At 43.7% G+C, this 16923-nt stretch overlaps 1 protein-coding gene across 4 annotated transcripts in view; it reads right to left on the minus strand.

Moving 5' to 3' along the window:
• rhobtb4 (Rho related BTB domain containing 4) overlaps nucleotides 1-16923 on the minus strand; it is a 61354-nt gene that overhangs the window by 23322 nt on the left and 21109 nt on the right. Inside the window, exon 1 of one of the 4 annotated variants that reach the window (XM_020467803.2) lies at nucleotides 10670-11011. The exons of 2 other annotated variants lie outside the window; for them this stretch is intronic. In XM_020467803.2, the coding sequence (XP_020323392.1) occupies nucleotides 10670-10698 (29 nt within the window). In that variant the 5' untranslated portion in view covers nucleotides 10699-11011. Of the gene's footprint in view, nucleotides 1-1389; nucleotides 1753-10669; nucleotides 11012-16923 lie in introns of those variants that run through there. One more of the 4 variants, XM_020467801.2, reaches the window with a different exon arrangement.

Consider the following 16923-nt stretch of genomic DNA (forward strand, 5'->3'; position numbering starts at 1 on the left):
GACATTGGAACAGGGTTGTTGCATTTCATTTCGGCAAGCCATGACACCCACAGTCTCAGATTGTTCTGAAATCGTTTCTGTAGTTAAAAACAGATAAGAGTAGCATTCCTGCAACATTATTTTGTTGAAATTTAATTTGATCTCTGATTAACTGGGCGAATTGATTGCACCCAAATTGCCCATTTTAATTTACAGAATGAATATAATATTCAATAAATACAGTAGCTAACATCCAATTTCAAACAAAATGTCTTCTAACAATGAGTAGGATATGAGGAATCCAAATAAATAGTTCAAAGCCACCCACAGACCCTCCCACACCCACGCCAATCCCACCCATCAATCAATCAATCAAATGTATTAATAAAGCCCTATTTCACATCAGCAGATGTCAAAGTTCTACACAGAAACCCAGCCTAAAAACTCCAGAAAGCAATGCAGATGTAGAATCACGGTGGCTGGGAAAAACGAACGGGAAAGGCAGGAACCTAGGAAGAAACCTAGAGAGGAACCAGGCTCTGAGGGGTGGCTAGTCCTCTTCTGGCTGTGCTGGGTGGAGATTATAACAGTACATGGCCAAGATGTTCAAACGTTCATAAATGACCAGCCGGGTCAGATAATAATAACCACAGTGGTTGTAAAGGGTGCAATAGGTCAGCACCTCAGGAGTAAATGTCAGTTGGCATTTCATAGCCGAGCATTCAGAGTTCGAGACAGCAGGTACGGTAGAGAGAGAAGAGTAGAAAACTGCAGGTCTGGGACAAGGTAGCATGTCCGGTGAACAGGTCAGGGTTCCATTGCCGCAGGCAGGACAGTTGACACTGGAGCATTAGCACGACCAGGTGGACTGGGGACAGCGAGAAGTCATCAGGCCAGGTGGTCCAGAGGCATGATCCTAGGGCTCAGGTCCTCCGGGAGGGGAAGACCTGAGCAGGCTTATACAGTATTAGCTCTCTATGTCTGACAAGCATTATTATTGTCATACCTTGTCAATAGACTGCTTACAGGAAGGAAACCAATGTAATTTTGTAATTTGGGTGAACTGTCCCTTTATCACCTAATAGCAGGAACAACACCATTTAGTGGTCAGAACCTGGTAATATCAGGATATACGATGGGACTTAAACCTAACAACTTCCATGACTGAATACTCAGGCGGGGGGGGAGGGGGAAACGTCACCAAATTCACTGAGAATACATTACATAGGATGAAGAAACAATACTCCAAGCTGCAGCTCCATTATACTTGTCAAACATAGAGCTCTGATACTATATACGCATTGTTGTGGTGGGATTCCTCATGTCTAAGTCATTGTTAGAAAAAAGTTTCATTTCTCAGCGATCAAATTATATTTCAACAAAATAATGTTGCAGGAATGCTACTCTTACCTGTTTCTAACAAAATAAATGATTTCAGAACAATCTGAGATGGTGAGTGTCGAAGTCCTCTTTCTGGTGCTTTTTGAGGTGGACCGACCCAGTAGAGAGAGAGAAAGTTGGTTAGACTCCCGTGCTTCACTGAAGGTGATATTGATACGACCAGACCAGACCTGAACAGACCTGCAGTCCTGTCCTACCCCTCTGCCACTCCAACCTACACAAGGTCCCATAAATAGGCTGTTTGAAAGATTCATAGGCTTATTATTGTTCCATTGACGTAGATGCACTTCATCCCTGCCCTGATAGACAGTAGCGGATAAAAATGGCATCCATTCATCGGACACACGAGACGACAGGCAGCCGGATATTCAGCTCGCCCCCCTCCCCCACTCATCTCCACCAACTCCTGCTCCTCTCGTCTCATACATTGTTGCTGTTGCTACAGATTGAGACAATATTGCAATAGGCCTAAACAAACAATGTCAGGTCTTGTTTAAGAGCTACAACAAACAGTGTGTTCCCTTTGGAATATTCCATCTCCGTTATAGTCCCAGAGCTGTCAAAGCCACTGAGCAGCAGGTGTTATTATTACACTGTACCTTAACCTTAGTCGATGTGAGTAGCGGAGGGAGTGACTGAACCCGGAGAGATGCAGAGGAACTGAGGGAGTAGTGGCTGTCTATCTAGACTTTATCTGTGCTCCCTCCCTTCTTTTCGCTTTGTGTTTGTCTTTCTGAGACACACAGTCAGGCACGTACTATAGGTCTACGTGAGTCAGTTAATAGTGTGATAGAGAGGGCAGTAAAAGTCAACACATTCTATCCTTATCTAACAGTTCTTCACTTCAAGGAAAATTACACCCAAAAACAAGATTTTGGTATTTGTTTCATTAGTCTGAAATTTTTTGCATGTCAGAAATGAAGTTTCAAGATATTACATTTTCAAAATACATACAGTACCGGTCAAAAGTTTGGACACACCTACTCATTCAAGGGTTTCTCTTTATTTTGTATATTGTAGAATAATAGTGAAGACATCGAAACTATGAAATAACACATATGGAGTCATGTAGTAACCAAAAAAGTGTTCACAGTATATTTTATATTTGAGATTCTTCATAGTAGCCAGTCTTTGCCTTGGATACAGCTTTGTACACTCTTGGCATTCTCTCACTGTTACTCTACAATGTAGAAAATGGTAAAAAATTAAGAAAACCCCTGGAATGAGTAGGTGTGTCCAAAATGTTGATGGTGCACTTTGCATCATTCCAGATGTATTTATGTATTTGAAAGTTAAATATTTTTGAAAATTGATTGCTGACATGCAAAATATTTTGGGATATATCAACAATGGACTAATGAAACAAATAACGAAATATCATTTGGGGGTGGAATTTTTCTTTAATGGTCGTAGCAGCTGCAAGAGGAGCACATCAATAACAGCTCAGAGTTGCAGATGGAAAGAGCAATAAAGAGAAATATTAGACAATCATCCCTACGGGATCAGCACACCACCGCTCAGGGTTGAGTACCATGTGCTTTGTTTTCCAAGTAAGTCTATGGGGCTGACAGAGAACCTGTGTAGGACAGAGTGTGTAAGTGAATTTGCATCAATGTGTCACATCAGCAGTGTCACAGCTCACTCACCACTGGCTCATGCTTGTTTGTATGTTTGTATTTGAGAGTGTGTCTGCACTTGTAAAAAAAATACAAAGGCCTGCCTGAGTGTGTGTGTGTGTGTGTGTGTGTGTGTGTGTGTCTGTACGGTGTTAAGGGTCTCCTGGGTCTGGTGTGTAACAGTCTTAGGCAGGCTGTGAGGCATGGAGATATGAAACTGGGGGCAGAGGACAGTTTCTCAGGGGATCAGACACTGGATCCCTGGAGCACTACATCATCGCTCTGTGGCACAGCATCCACCACGCAGAGGGCAGAGAACACATACACACACACACACACACACATTTAACATTTTAGTCATCTAGCAGACACTCTTATCCAGACCAATTCCAACTACTGTGTTCATCTTAAGGTAGCTGAGACAACCACATATCAAAGTCAAAAACACACAACAGAGAGGCTGGCTGAGAGGCAGCAGAGGTAACTAGACACTGTGAGAGCTGTGTAGGTTGTAATTCACAGCCAGTGACGGATGCGGAGTAAAGCAACAGTCTAGACACCATCTGTTAGGCTGTCACCTGTACTACAGCCATTGGAAATGTCAGTGAACAGCAGACACACTGAGGAAGGTGCAAGCCAATACTTCAGGTCTGCTACTAAGGCATGTTCCCCTTGAAAAAATAACATAAAAACATCCCAAATCTCTCTACATCAAGCCATTCTTTACCTCTATATTATGGGGCTGTTTCACCTTGATCTAAGAATGGAAAAGTGAGTAATGAAAGGTGTTAGGACAGGAACAAGTACAAGAAGTCCCACTGCGACCTAGTCAGAGTCAACAAAAGGAAAATATAGGAATAAGGTGGAATCATATTACACAGGCTCAGACGCCCACCGCATGTGGTAGGGGCTGCAGTCCATTATAGATTACAAAAGAAGACCCAGCCATGATCTGCCCAATGATGCCTCTCTACCAGATGAACTCACTGCATTTTATTCACGCCTTGACAATAACAAGACTGTACCGTGCGTGAGGGCCCCCAACTACCCAGAGGACTGTGGTGATCTCGCTCTCTGAGGCCTACGTGAGTAAGGTCTTTAATCAGGTCAACAGACGCAAGGGGACGGGGACGGTATTCCAGGGCGCGTTCTCAGAGCATGCGCAGATCAGAGTACAGGCACATTCACTGTAATTTTCAATGTCTCCTTGTCCCAGTCTGTAATCCCCACATGTTTTAAGATGACTACCATCATCCCTGTTCCTAAGAACTCTTAAGGCTTCAAGGCACAATGACTGTAGCACCGACATCTGTAATCATGAAAAGCTTTGAAAGGCTGGTTATGACACACATCAACTCCACCATCCCAGTTTTTCACAATTACTGACATTAAATACTCGTAAAAATGTTCTGTATTAGGTAAATTAGGATCACCACTTTATTTTAAGAATGTGAGATGTCAGAATAATAGTAGAGAGAATCATTTATTTCAGCTTTTATTTCTTTCATCACATTCCGAGTGGGCCAGACGTTTTACATACACTCAATTAGTATTTGGTAGCATTGCCTTTAAATTGTTTAACTTGGGTCAAACATTTCAGGTTGCCTTCCACAAGCTTCCCACAATAAGTTGGGTGAATTTTGGCCCATTCCTCCTGACAGAGCTGGTGAGTCAGTTTGTAGGCCTCCTTGCTAGCACACGCTTTTTCAGTTCTGCCCACAAATTTTCTATAGGATTGAGGTCAGGGCTTTGTGGCCACTCCAAACCTTGACTTTGTTGTCCTTAAGCCATTTTGCCACAACTTTGGAAGTATGCTTGGGGTCATTGTCCATTTGGAAGACCCATTTGCCACCGAGCTTTAACTTCCTGACTAATATCTTGAGATGTTGCTTTGATATATCCACATAATTTTCCTCTCTCATGATGCTATCCAGTCCCTCCTGCAGCAAATGACCCCCATAACATGATGCTGCCACTCCCGTGCTTCACGGTTGGGATGGTATTCTTCGGCTTGCAAATATCCCCCTTTCTACACCATTGTCCCCTCCAAGCTGGTCACCAAGCTTAGGACCCTGGCATTGAACAACTCCCTCTGCAACTGGATTCTGGACTTCCTGATGGGCTGCTCCCAGGTGGTGAGGGTAGGCAACAACACCTCCATCACGCTGACCCTCAAAACGGGGGATCTACAGGGGTGTGTGCTTTGTCCTCTCCTATACTCCCTGTTCGCCCCATGACTGCTTGGCCATGCACGACTCCAACACTATCATCAAGCTTGCTGACGACACAACATTGGTAGGCCTGATCACCGGTGACGATGACACAGCCTACAGGGAGGAGGTCAGTGACCTGGTAGTGTGGTTTTGGGACAACAACCTCTCCCTCAAAGTCAGTAAGACCAAGGAGCTGATAGTGGACTAGAGGAAACATTGACGGGGGTCAAGAGACACAGTCATAAAGAAGGTGCAACAGCGCCTCTTACCCCTCAGGAGGTTGAAAAGGTTTGGCATGGCCCCTCAATTCCTAAAAATGTTCTACAGCTGAACCATTGAGAGCATGTTGACTGGCTGCATCACTGCTTGGTATGCCAACTGCACCGCCCTCCATCGCATGGCTCTAAAGAGGGTGGTGCGGACAGCCCAGTACATCACTGGGACCGAGCTCCCTGCCATCCAGGACCTCTATCAGGCAGTGTGAAAGGAAGTGTGAAAGGAAGTCCCAGAAGATTCCAGTCACCAAAGTCATAGACAGTTCTCTCTGCTTCCGCATGGCAAGTGGTACCGGTGCATCAAATCTGACACCAACAGGCTCCTGAACAGCTTCTATCCCCAAGCCATAAGATTGCTAAACAGCTCACAGAATGGCTACATTGACTACCTGAGTTGACCATTGTATTTTATTTTTGCATTGACTCAAGACTCTACACTCACGCACCTTGACACTCCAACACACACATAACACATGCACACACATTTATACTGACTCTACACACACAATCATCATATACGAGGCTGCTACTCTGTTTATCATATATCCTGATGCCTAGTCACATTACCACTATGCATATCTACCTCTATTACTCCAGTATCCCTGCACATTGTAAATAAGAGTGTCTCAGTATGGGTTGTGTCAGTGCAGTGCGAGCTTTCATACCTCTCCCAATGCTCCCTCCCTTTCTCCATCCACCACTCTTTTCGCTGTTTTATAAAAAATAAAAAAAATAACCCCTTTTTTCTCCCTAATTTCATGGTATCCAATTGGTAGTTACAGTCTTGTCTCATCGCTGCAACTCCCGTACGGACTCGGGAGAGGCGAAGGTCGAGAGTCATGCGTCCTCCGAAACACAACCCAACCAAGCAGCACTGCTTCTTGACACAATGCCCATCCAACCCGGAAGCCAGCCGCATCAATGTGTCGGAGGAAACACCGCACACCTGGTGACTGTGTCAGCGTACACTGCGCGCAGCCCGCCACAGGAGTCGCTAGTGCACGATGAGACAAGGATATCCCTGCCGGCCAAACCATCCCTAACCCAGACGACGCTGGGCCAATTGTGCGCCGCACCATGAGCCTCCCGGTTGCAGCCGGCTGCGACAGAGCCTGGGCTCGAACACAGAGTTTCTAGTGGCACAGCCTTAGACCACTGCGCCACTCGGGAGGCCTCTTTGCAGTGTTTCTATTGCTCACCTTCCCTATCTCCTTTCTCTCTCGCTCCACTCGATTACACAGGTATTCCCTCCCTGGGTGTTACTCTCTGTCCTTAGTTTAAGTATTATTTTTCACACCCATTGCCCTCTCTCTCTACCCACTGTCCCTCCCTTCCTGGCTTACCTTCTTGCTCCAGACTCCTTCTAGATCTCTCCCTCCCAGTTATGTAACAGTTGGAATGGTAGTAGCCGCTCGGCCCCAGTGCTCCATAAACCCGATTCCTCATCCTGCTCTTTCTCCCCCACCTCCTCCTCTTCCTCAAGGCTAGAGTTCACCCAAACACCATGACACAGCTGGCTGCCTGTAGCACCCCCTCAGAGGATGACAGCTACAGTCTGCTCCACGCACGCATACACACACTACAAACAGAAATTGAACTCACGAGCTAGCTAATTGTCTTCCTTCCATTGAAAATGACTGGCGATGGTAGCTAGGTCATTGATACTGTCGGCAAATGTGTACCCTAGGTTATTCATAAATAGAGCAGGTGTCTGTGCATGTCTGGACGTATGTGTGTGCATGTGAGAGAGAGAGAGAGAAAAAAAGGGGAGACAGAGGCAAAAGTGGCACAAACTGGTTACTGTTTAGTCTAGTCTGCTCTAGTCTACTGCCTCAGCCTGGCCACACTAGTCTACTGCCTCAGCCTGGCCACACTAGTCCACTGCCTCAGCCTGGCCACACTAGTCTACTGCCTCAGCCTGGCCACACTAGTCTACTGCCTCAGCCTGGCCACACTAGTCTACGGGAAACAGCCTGGCCGCACTAGTCTACGGAAACAGCCTGGCCGCACTAGTCTACGGGAAACAGCCTGGCCGCACTAGCCTACTGGAAACAGCCTGGCCACGCACCGGTCTACTGGAAACAGCCTGGCCGCGCACCGGTCTACTGGAAACAGCCTGGCCGCGCACCGGTCTACTGGAAACAGCCTGGCCGCGCACCGGTCTACTGGAAACAGCCTGGCCGCGCACCGGTCTACTGGAAACAGCCTGGCCGCGCACCGGTCTACTGGAAACAGCCTGGCCGCGCACCGGTCTACTGGAAACAGCCTGGCCGCGCACCGGTCTACTGGAAACAGCCTGGCCGCGCACCGGTCTACTGGAAACAGCCTGGCCGCGCACCGGTCTACTGGAAACAGCCTGGCCGCGCACCGGTCTACTGGAAACAGCCTGGCCGCGCACCGGTCTACTGGAAACAGCTTGGTCTCACTAGTCTACTGTAAACAGCCTGGTCTCACTAGTCTACTGGAAACAGCCTGGACGACAGCCTGGCCGTGCACTAGTCTACGGGAAACAACCTGGCCACGCACCGGTCTACTGGAAACAGCCTGGCCACGCACCAGTCTACTGGAAACAGCCTGGCCGCGCACCGGTCTCCTGGAAACAGCCTGGCCACGCACCGGTCTACTGGAAACAGCCTGGACGACAGCCTGGCCGTGCACTAGTCTACGGGAAACTGCCTGGCCAGGCACCGGTCTACTGGAAGCAGCCTGGCCGCGCACCGGTCTGCCGTAAACAGCCAGGCTGCTGTGGTCTGCCGTAAACAGCCAGGCTGCTGTGGTCTACTGTAAACAGCCTGGCTAATGTGGTCTACTGTAAACAGGTCCAGGGGAGAGGCATGTGCACCCAGCTACAGTCTCCTATGTTATTAAACTGCCCCGGGCTTCTGACACACAGACCGACATTGACACACACAAAGAGCTATAGGAACACACAACACAAACATTTCTAAATGCATCCATCACAACAGGCCTAATGGGTAGCTCTCGGCACTATGGGAGTATGTCTGGGGATGGGTGACTCTACTGCTTCACTGCCTTGTAAACAAGACATGCATCCTTCTCTGTCCTACTTCTTCCCTCTCCATCTCTTTCTCTCCCTTTCTGTCTCTTTCTTTCTTTCTGTCTCTCTCTAATGCCTTCCCTCTTCCTCTTTGGTCAAGCCATATCCCCAGGCTTGACAATGTCTTAGCCAATGGCAATGTCTCGCCATGTCCTTCCATTATCAATAGCTTCCATAGCTTCTGTTAGGAGCCTGAATAAATCAGACAGCCTTTCTTACACAATGGACATTACTAACAGTGTTTCATAAGCTCCAAGTGCATGTCACATGACCAAAACATCACCTGGGACTACCACTAACTCCTCAGGCATATGTAAACACCAGAGACACTTGCACACAGGGCTGTGCACAGCCTTTTCAGGGGGAAGGTGCTCAAAATGACAAGCATTTACTGGTACAACATGTACCAGTAAACCAACCACCCACAAGAATACTTTTACTTTGGACTGCAGGATAAGTGTCACTCCTGTGTCACTCCTCTCAACTCAGGCATCTGCTCCGTCTCAGACCCTGGCATTAGGCATGGCTCAGCCTGTCTGCCACACACTGCCCCAACGGCGTCAGTCTCATCTCTCTCTCTCTCTCCAAATCAAAAGGTCATATGTTTACATTGCCAAAGCAAATGGAAGAGGCAATAAACAAAAGGTAAATAAACAAGGAAACATTAGTGAACATTACAATTACAAAAGTTAAAAGAATAGACATTTTACATGGTATACTATTCACTATGTACAGTGTTGTAACAATGTGCAAGTAGTTGAAGTACGAAAGGGAAGATAAATATTGGTGGTATTTACAATTTGTTTGTGCTCCACTGGTTGCCCTTTTCTCATGGCAACGGGCCACATATCTTGCTGCTGTGACGGCATAATGTGGTATTTTGCCTAACAGATATGGGAGTTTATCGATGTTTGATTTGTTTTCTAATTCTTTGCGGGTCTCTGTGATCTGTTGGAAATATGTGTCTCTAATGTGGTCTCTCCCTCTCTCTCTGTTACATCCATGTGTCTCAATGCAGCATGTTATCTGCTAACTTCTAACAGACAAAACAGGCCCTGGTCACTATAATGGCTTGCTTGGCCCTGTATCCATATGATAAGATATATAATGTAGATATACGATAAAGCTGGGCATTCAACAAGAGCAGCAGCATAGTTTTTTGGTTGTTAAATCCTACTTCCTGAGTGCAGGATTTAGCAGATGCAATGTTGTGTTTATTACACATGTATAACGTATCTGGGGAAGATAATTCCTCTTGTCCTCCCTAATAAAAAGTAACCTTTCCTCACAAGGCATTGGTTTTGGTCAACAGATAACATGCCAAAGGATGTTTCTAACAGCATAATTGGCAGACTGCAATTCGTGATTTGGAGTACTGACTAACTGAATCACTGACAGAGTGGTGCAGCAACCTAGCGTAACCTAACCATCTTAATGATTGGGATCACTATTACAGGCCGTGGGGGTCAAATCAACAATCAACAAATCAATCTGCTATTCAGATTTTCTTCTATGAAAGACTGCATTTTGAAACATTGCAGGAAGCAGAAAGCTGCTGGAGACTATAACATACTATTAAATTGGCATCAATGGAAGGTGTTTTGTGTGATTGCTGATGCGCGACCATTCATAACCAAGCATCAGATTATTCATATTCTCTACAGTATGAGACCCAATATATTGTTCACTGGTAGGAGACCTGCAGGCAACTGATGCATAAGCATTTTCATTGCTGACAAGATATATCCCCAAAATACACACTAGATTACTCGAAAACAAACGTGAAATTAGTTAAAATTGTGAGACAAAACACGTTAATGTGGAGATAAGGGTAAGTGGGTACACCCCAAACAGGTGCAATAGTCTTGCGTAACAGACCAAGCCCATTGCTGCACCACAAACGAACCCAAGCAGCTTCCGAGCAGCAGGACCCGTGTGCAGAAAAAAAATCTAGCATCATTATTGCTTGTTACATTGTCATTGTAGTCTATTGTTGACAGCTCTAAATTTTGGGAAACATTAAAGCAGTGAGTTGTAATCACAACCCCCTAATGCAAAAAACAGAAACAAAAAGTAAACACGTGACCATTACGCCTGCAACACTGTTGCGCTGTCATTTTTCCCTACCTTCCGACTGTTCCAGTACTGACCCACATGTCGGTCCGCCCGTCACATTAACCGGGCGCGAGAAATGAGTGGGGTGGAAGAAAGAAGAGGCTGCCTCCTCGAGAGCCTTGGCTTGAGAGAACTAGCTAAGTAGAGCTAATGTTGCACAAAAACTCAGCGCTAAAACAAAGATAGCATTTTCCTTCCTTTCACTTCAGATTGCTCACTGACTAATTTAGCATCTAGCTAAAGCAGTAAGTAACTCTGTACTTTTGCTTAAACTGCCCTTCTTTGGTAAAATATCAACCATAACCCTATCTCCCCTGTGAGCTAGGCGTCTATTAGTTCATGTCTCTCCAGCTGATTTCTTCAAAGGCACGCCCCTTTGGTGTGCGTCATGATGTCTTGGCGACGGGGAGCCAATGGTAAGGACTCGTGCTCTTCCTGTTACCGCCCTAAAGCAGTTTCCCCGCCCGTTAACAACCAAAAAGGAATTACGCCGATACTAAAATGTATACCAAACAAAAAACATTGATTTTAAAGTTTAACAAACCATAGAACTCTATGCACAAGGACTACTTTTCACAATTTCCCCTGAACATTTTACAAGAACACATCTGCAGGAATAACTGTGCAGATACAACGTTCGATAACAGAATAAAACTGAGTGAGATTTTACCATAATACCAAATTTAGCATCTGCACAGTTTTTTCCCAGTAAATGTGTTTGTTTTTTTGTCTCAGTGTAATTCTGTTATCATGAAATTGCCCATTATCAACAGCATTGTCACAAGTGTATTTTGGCACAAACTGTAGATGAAACAAGTGGAACATTTAAAAAAAAATATATATATATTTGACCTTTATTTAACCAGGCAAGTCAGTTAATAAGAACACATTCTTATTTTCAATGACGGCCTGGGAACAGTGGGTTAACTGCCTGTTCAGGGGCAGAACGACAGATTTGTACCTTGTACCTTGCCGCCACATCTATTTATGATTTTCAAATATTATACAAAGTATAATACACCGTTCTTGATGTCATATTATTTGATCTCTTATTGAAGAAAGCTAACCAAAGACTATATGGCCCTTCACTTCCAAAACATGACTATGGTACTTCACTCCCCAAAAACATTTCAAATTCAGGTAAAATATTTGCCAAACAGATCACTGTGAGATGGTTGTCACTAGTTACCAGAACTGAAAAGTCCAAACTAGCTCAATTGTAAAAATGCCTGATTATTTTTGTTGTTGTTGTCTTTTTGGTCTTAATTTAAGGTTAGGGTTAGGCAGTGTGGTTAAGGCAAAGGTTAGGTTTAAATTCATAATTTTGACTTTGTGGCATTTTGACTTAATCTATTTTGACTTAATCAATTTTACAGCCTGAATGTAAAATTGGTTAAATTGAAATTGTGTGTCACTGGCTTACACACAATACCACATAATGTCAAAGTGGAATTATGTTTTAAGAAATGTTTATAAATTCATTAAAAATAAAGAGCTGAAATGTCTAGAGTCAATAAGTATTCAACCCCTTTGTTATGACAAGCCTAAATAAGTTCAGGAGTAAAAAATGTGCTTAACAAGTCACATGATAAGTTGAATGGACTCACTCTGTGTGCAGTAAGTGTTTAATATACATTTTGAAGAACCTAACATGGTCTACACCCACCCGCACAGTCGTGAAGAGGGCAAGGCAGTGCCTCTTCCCCCTCAGGATGCTGAAAAGATTTGGCATGGGCCCCTCAAAAAGTTCTACAGATACACCATCGAGAGCATCTTGACTAGCTGCATCACCACATGGTCTGGCAAATGCAACGCCCTTGACCAAAAAGCGCTACAGCGGGTGGTGTGGACAGCCCAGTACATCATTGGGGCCGAGCTCCCTGCCATCCAGGAACTCTATATCAGAATATCTATATCAGAGGAAGCCCTGAAAACTGACCAACTGAGACAGCTTCTACCCTCAAGCCATAAGACTGCCAAATAGCCAGACTGCTAAATAGTCAATTAATGGTACCCAAACTGTCTGCACTGACCCTATGCACACTCACTAGACTATACATACACACCATACACACACTCACTAACTAGACTACATATACACACCATACACACACTCACTAACTAGACTACATATACACACCATACACACACTCACTAACTAGACTACATATACACACCATACACACACTCACTCACGCACACTACATTGCCACTCACACACACTACCTACACTACATACGCACACACACACTCACACACACCACACACACACAACTTTCTGCTGCTATTCTGTTCTTTATTTTACTCTTATTATTATCTATCCTGATGTCTAGTCACTTTACCCTGCCTTCATGTACATATCTACCTCAAATACCTGGTACCTCTGCACATTGATCTGGTACTGCTACTCCCTGTATATAGCTCCATTCTTGTGTATTTTATTTTATTCTTTGCGTTACTATTTATTTATTTAATTTTTAAACTCTGCATTGTTGGGAAGGGCTCGTAAGCAATCATTTCATAGTAAAGTCTACAACAGTTGTATTCGGCATATGTGACAAATAAAATTGGATTTGATTTGAATGACTACGTCATCTCTGTAACCCACACATACAGATAATTGTAAGGTCCCTCAGTCGAGCAACGCATTTTAAACACAAATCCAACCACAAAGACCAGGGAGGTTTTACAATGCCTTCTATAAAGGGCACCTATTGGTAGATGCATATATATATATATTTTTAAAGCAGACACTGAATATCCCTTTGAGCATAGTGAAGTTATTAATTACACTTTGTATGGTGTATCAATATACCCACTCACTACAAAGATACAGGCGACCTTCCTAACTCTGTTACCGTGGAAGGATTTCGCCATGAGGCCAATGATGACTAACTTTTTTTCAATTTTCGCCTAAAATGACATACCCAAATCTAACTGCTCAGGACCTGAAGCAAGGAAATGCATATTCTTGATTCCATTTGAAAGGAAACACTTTGAAGTTTGTGGAAATGTGAAATGAATGTAGGAGGATATAACAGATTCGATCTGGTAAAAGAAAGTTTGTATTTGTTTTTGTACCATCATCATTGATATGCAAGAGAAAGGCCATAATGTATTATTCCAGCCCAGGCGTCATTTAGATTTTAGCAACTAGATGGCAGCAGTGTATGTGCAAAGTTTTAGACTGATCCAATGAACCATTGCATTTCTGTTCAAAGTTTGTATCAAGACTGCCCAAATGTGCCTAATTGGTTTCTTAATAACTTTTCAAGTTCATAACTGTGCACTCTTCTCAAACAATAGCATGGTATTCTTTCACTGTAATAGCTATTGTAAATTGGACAGCCAGGTTAGATTAACAAGAATTGAAGCTTTCTGCCCATATCAGATATGTCTATGTCCTGGGAAATCTTCTTGTTACTTACAACCTCATGCTAATTGCATTAGCCCATGTTAGCGCAACCGTCCCACCAATCCTGTAGAGGTTAATAAAACAGTTACAGAGTTTAATGGCTGTGATGGGAGAAAACTGAGGATGGATCAACAACATTGTAGTAACTACACAATACTAACCTAAATTACAGAGCGAAAAGAAGGAAGCCTGTATAGAATAAAAATATTCCAAAACATACATCCTGCTTGTAATAAGGCACTAAAGTACAACTGCAATAAATGTGCCAAAGAAATTAACCTCAATACAAAGCGTTATGTTTGGGGCATCACTGAGTACCACTCTTCATATTTTCAAGCATGTTATGGGTATGCTTGTCATCAGCAAAACTAGGGAGTTTTGTAGGATAAAAATACATAGAATAGAGCTAAGCACAGGCAAAATCCTAGAGGAACACCTGGTTCAGTCTGCTTTCCAACTGAAAGACAAATTCACCTTTCAGTAAGACAATAACCTAAAACACCCCAAATCTACACTGGCGTTGTTTACCAAGACGACATTGAATGTTTCTGAGTGGCCAAGTTACAATTTTGTCTTAAATCGACTTGAAAAACTAGGTCAAGACTCGAAAATGGCTGTATAGCAATGATCAACAACCAACTTGACCGAGTTTGAATTCTTTTATAACAATGTGCAAAGATTTTACAATCCAGGTGGGAAAAGCTCTTAGAAACTTACTTAGCAAGACAAAGATGATTCTAACATGTATTGACTGTAAATGAGATATTTCTGTATTTTACTTCCAATAAATGAGCAACATTATTATTATTATTCTTTTTTACATGTCATTTTGTCATTATAGGGTATTGTGTGGAATTCAGGCTATAACACAATGAAATGTGGAATAATCCAAGCAGAATGAATACTTTCTGAAGGCACTGTATGTGAGATCATTGGCATGGCAACGTGCTACCACACACAGCAACACCAACAGTCATGTGCTCAGCCACCCCTGTAAATACAGGAGCACAGAGATGGCACTGTAGATGAGAAAAGGTAAGCCTCCCTCAGCTGTATAATAAACTAGCCATTATTTTTCATGATCGAAACGTCTGGGAATTCAGTGCCTGGAACGTTAAGTATTTGCCACAGGGGATTTAGTGCCACTGTGTTGCCAAGAATAAACATTTATTTAACGTAACGCATGACTTTATGTTTTCATTATAAGGGCATAGATTTAACACTTAAAGCTGGAATCCTTCATTGAAACAATAACAAAACGACACCCTGCCTGTGTTTTGGTAAAAAGCTGAGAAATGTAACCACTCTCAAATTCAAAGCATCCATGATTTCAAAATGATACTTTTAGCCATGTGTTGAGGCTATACCGTGTTTGTTTACATTAACTTGGCTTACAAACATTGGAGTATAACAAGTTGAACTGAGCTCATGAGGCATTTATAAGTTATATTCTTCAAGAATCAATGGGTATATATCATTAAGTTATAAGTCCAAAAATTGATGTAGCAACTAAGGATACTAGCTTTAAAAGGTAGAGTCAGCGTTATGACGTAGATGCAGAAAGTAAACAGCATCGTGGGTCAATTTCTGCAACAACTAAGAGTGTTGAAGCACGAGGCTCAAGTTCTCCACTGTTTTGGTCCAGTGGCGACCACTGTGTACAAGTGTGAAGCAAACCTGTGCACACACGCCGATACTGTGTGTGACTCTCGCTTATCACAATATCTGCAGTGCTGCACGTGGCAAAGTAATTTCACTGAGTCTACCTTTGACTACCCCATGCACGGTGACCAGACAATGTGTCCTGTAGGATGTTTCTTTAAATTGTTTTCTATTGTGTTATTGACTGTACGTTTGTTTATCCCATGTGTAATTCTGTGTTGTTGTTTTTGTCGCACTGCTTTGCTTTATCTTGGACAGGACGCAGTTGTAATTGATAACTTGTTCTCAACTGGCCTACCTGGTTAAATAAAAGGTGAAATAAAAAAAATATATTTTGGCATCACAGGTGATAGGCTCACTCCTTAGCCTTTGGCCTATGCGCCCAATATTTCCAATGTTCTCATCTGATGCACAAAAAATCCTCTGGATGAAAATGTTGTCATTAAAGGGTGGGAATTAGGACCAACATTTAAATGCTACCCAAAAATACCCTCTACTGATTGTATAAGGGAAAGAAGACTGACATCTCCTGGTGGACCTAGGTACTGCATGTTCCAAAATAATGTAGGAGGAAAACATGTTTTGGTGCTGACAGGTAGTTCTGTCATTCTGTAGTGAAAGGCTGTTACTGCCTGGGAACAGCTTAGCTTACGCCCCCTGTTCCCACAGTCTTGTCAATGCAGTCACTCAGCCCTGTCCGTCAGCCGACACACACACATACACACGCACAGACTCACACACAAACCTGCACACGAGTGTACGCACGCACGCGCGCTCACACGCACACACAGCCCTCACCAGACACACGCACGGATTCACATGCACTCACCTGCAGACGCGTGTACGCACACTCAAATGGACGCACGCGCGCACACTCACACACACACCCTGAGAAAGCGCTGCCCCCTTGCCCCCTCTGGCATGGCACAAATGGAACGTCATGAATGATGGGATTGGAATGCTGCATAAAACGGGGGGTCATGGTCTTACACTGAGGGCTATAACATTAGAAGAGGCAGTGCTTGTTAAGAAGGTGCCTTGTGACAGAACTCTCAAGTGGCTTCCTTGTTCCAGTCGCAAGAAGCACTGGGCTTGTATCAGTGTTTTATTACTATGTTATTACAATTGTATTACACATTGTTGTTAAATGTGTTTGGAAATGTCTCTTTGCTGCTGTACTGTCATGAAC

Source organism: Oncorhynchus kisutch, linkage group LG3, assembly GCF_002021735.2.
Source record: "Oncorhynchus kisutch isolate 150728-3 linkage group LG3, Okis_V2, whole genome shotgun sequence".
In the NCBI taxonomy this organism is placed as follows: Eukaryota; Metazoa; Chordata; class Actinopteri; order Salmoniformes; family Salmonidae; genus Oncorhynchus; species Oncorhynchus kisutch.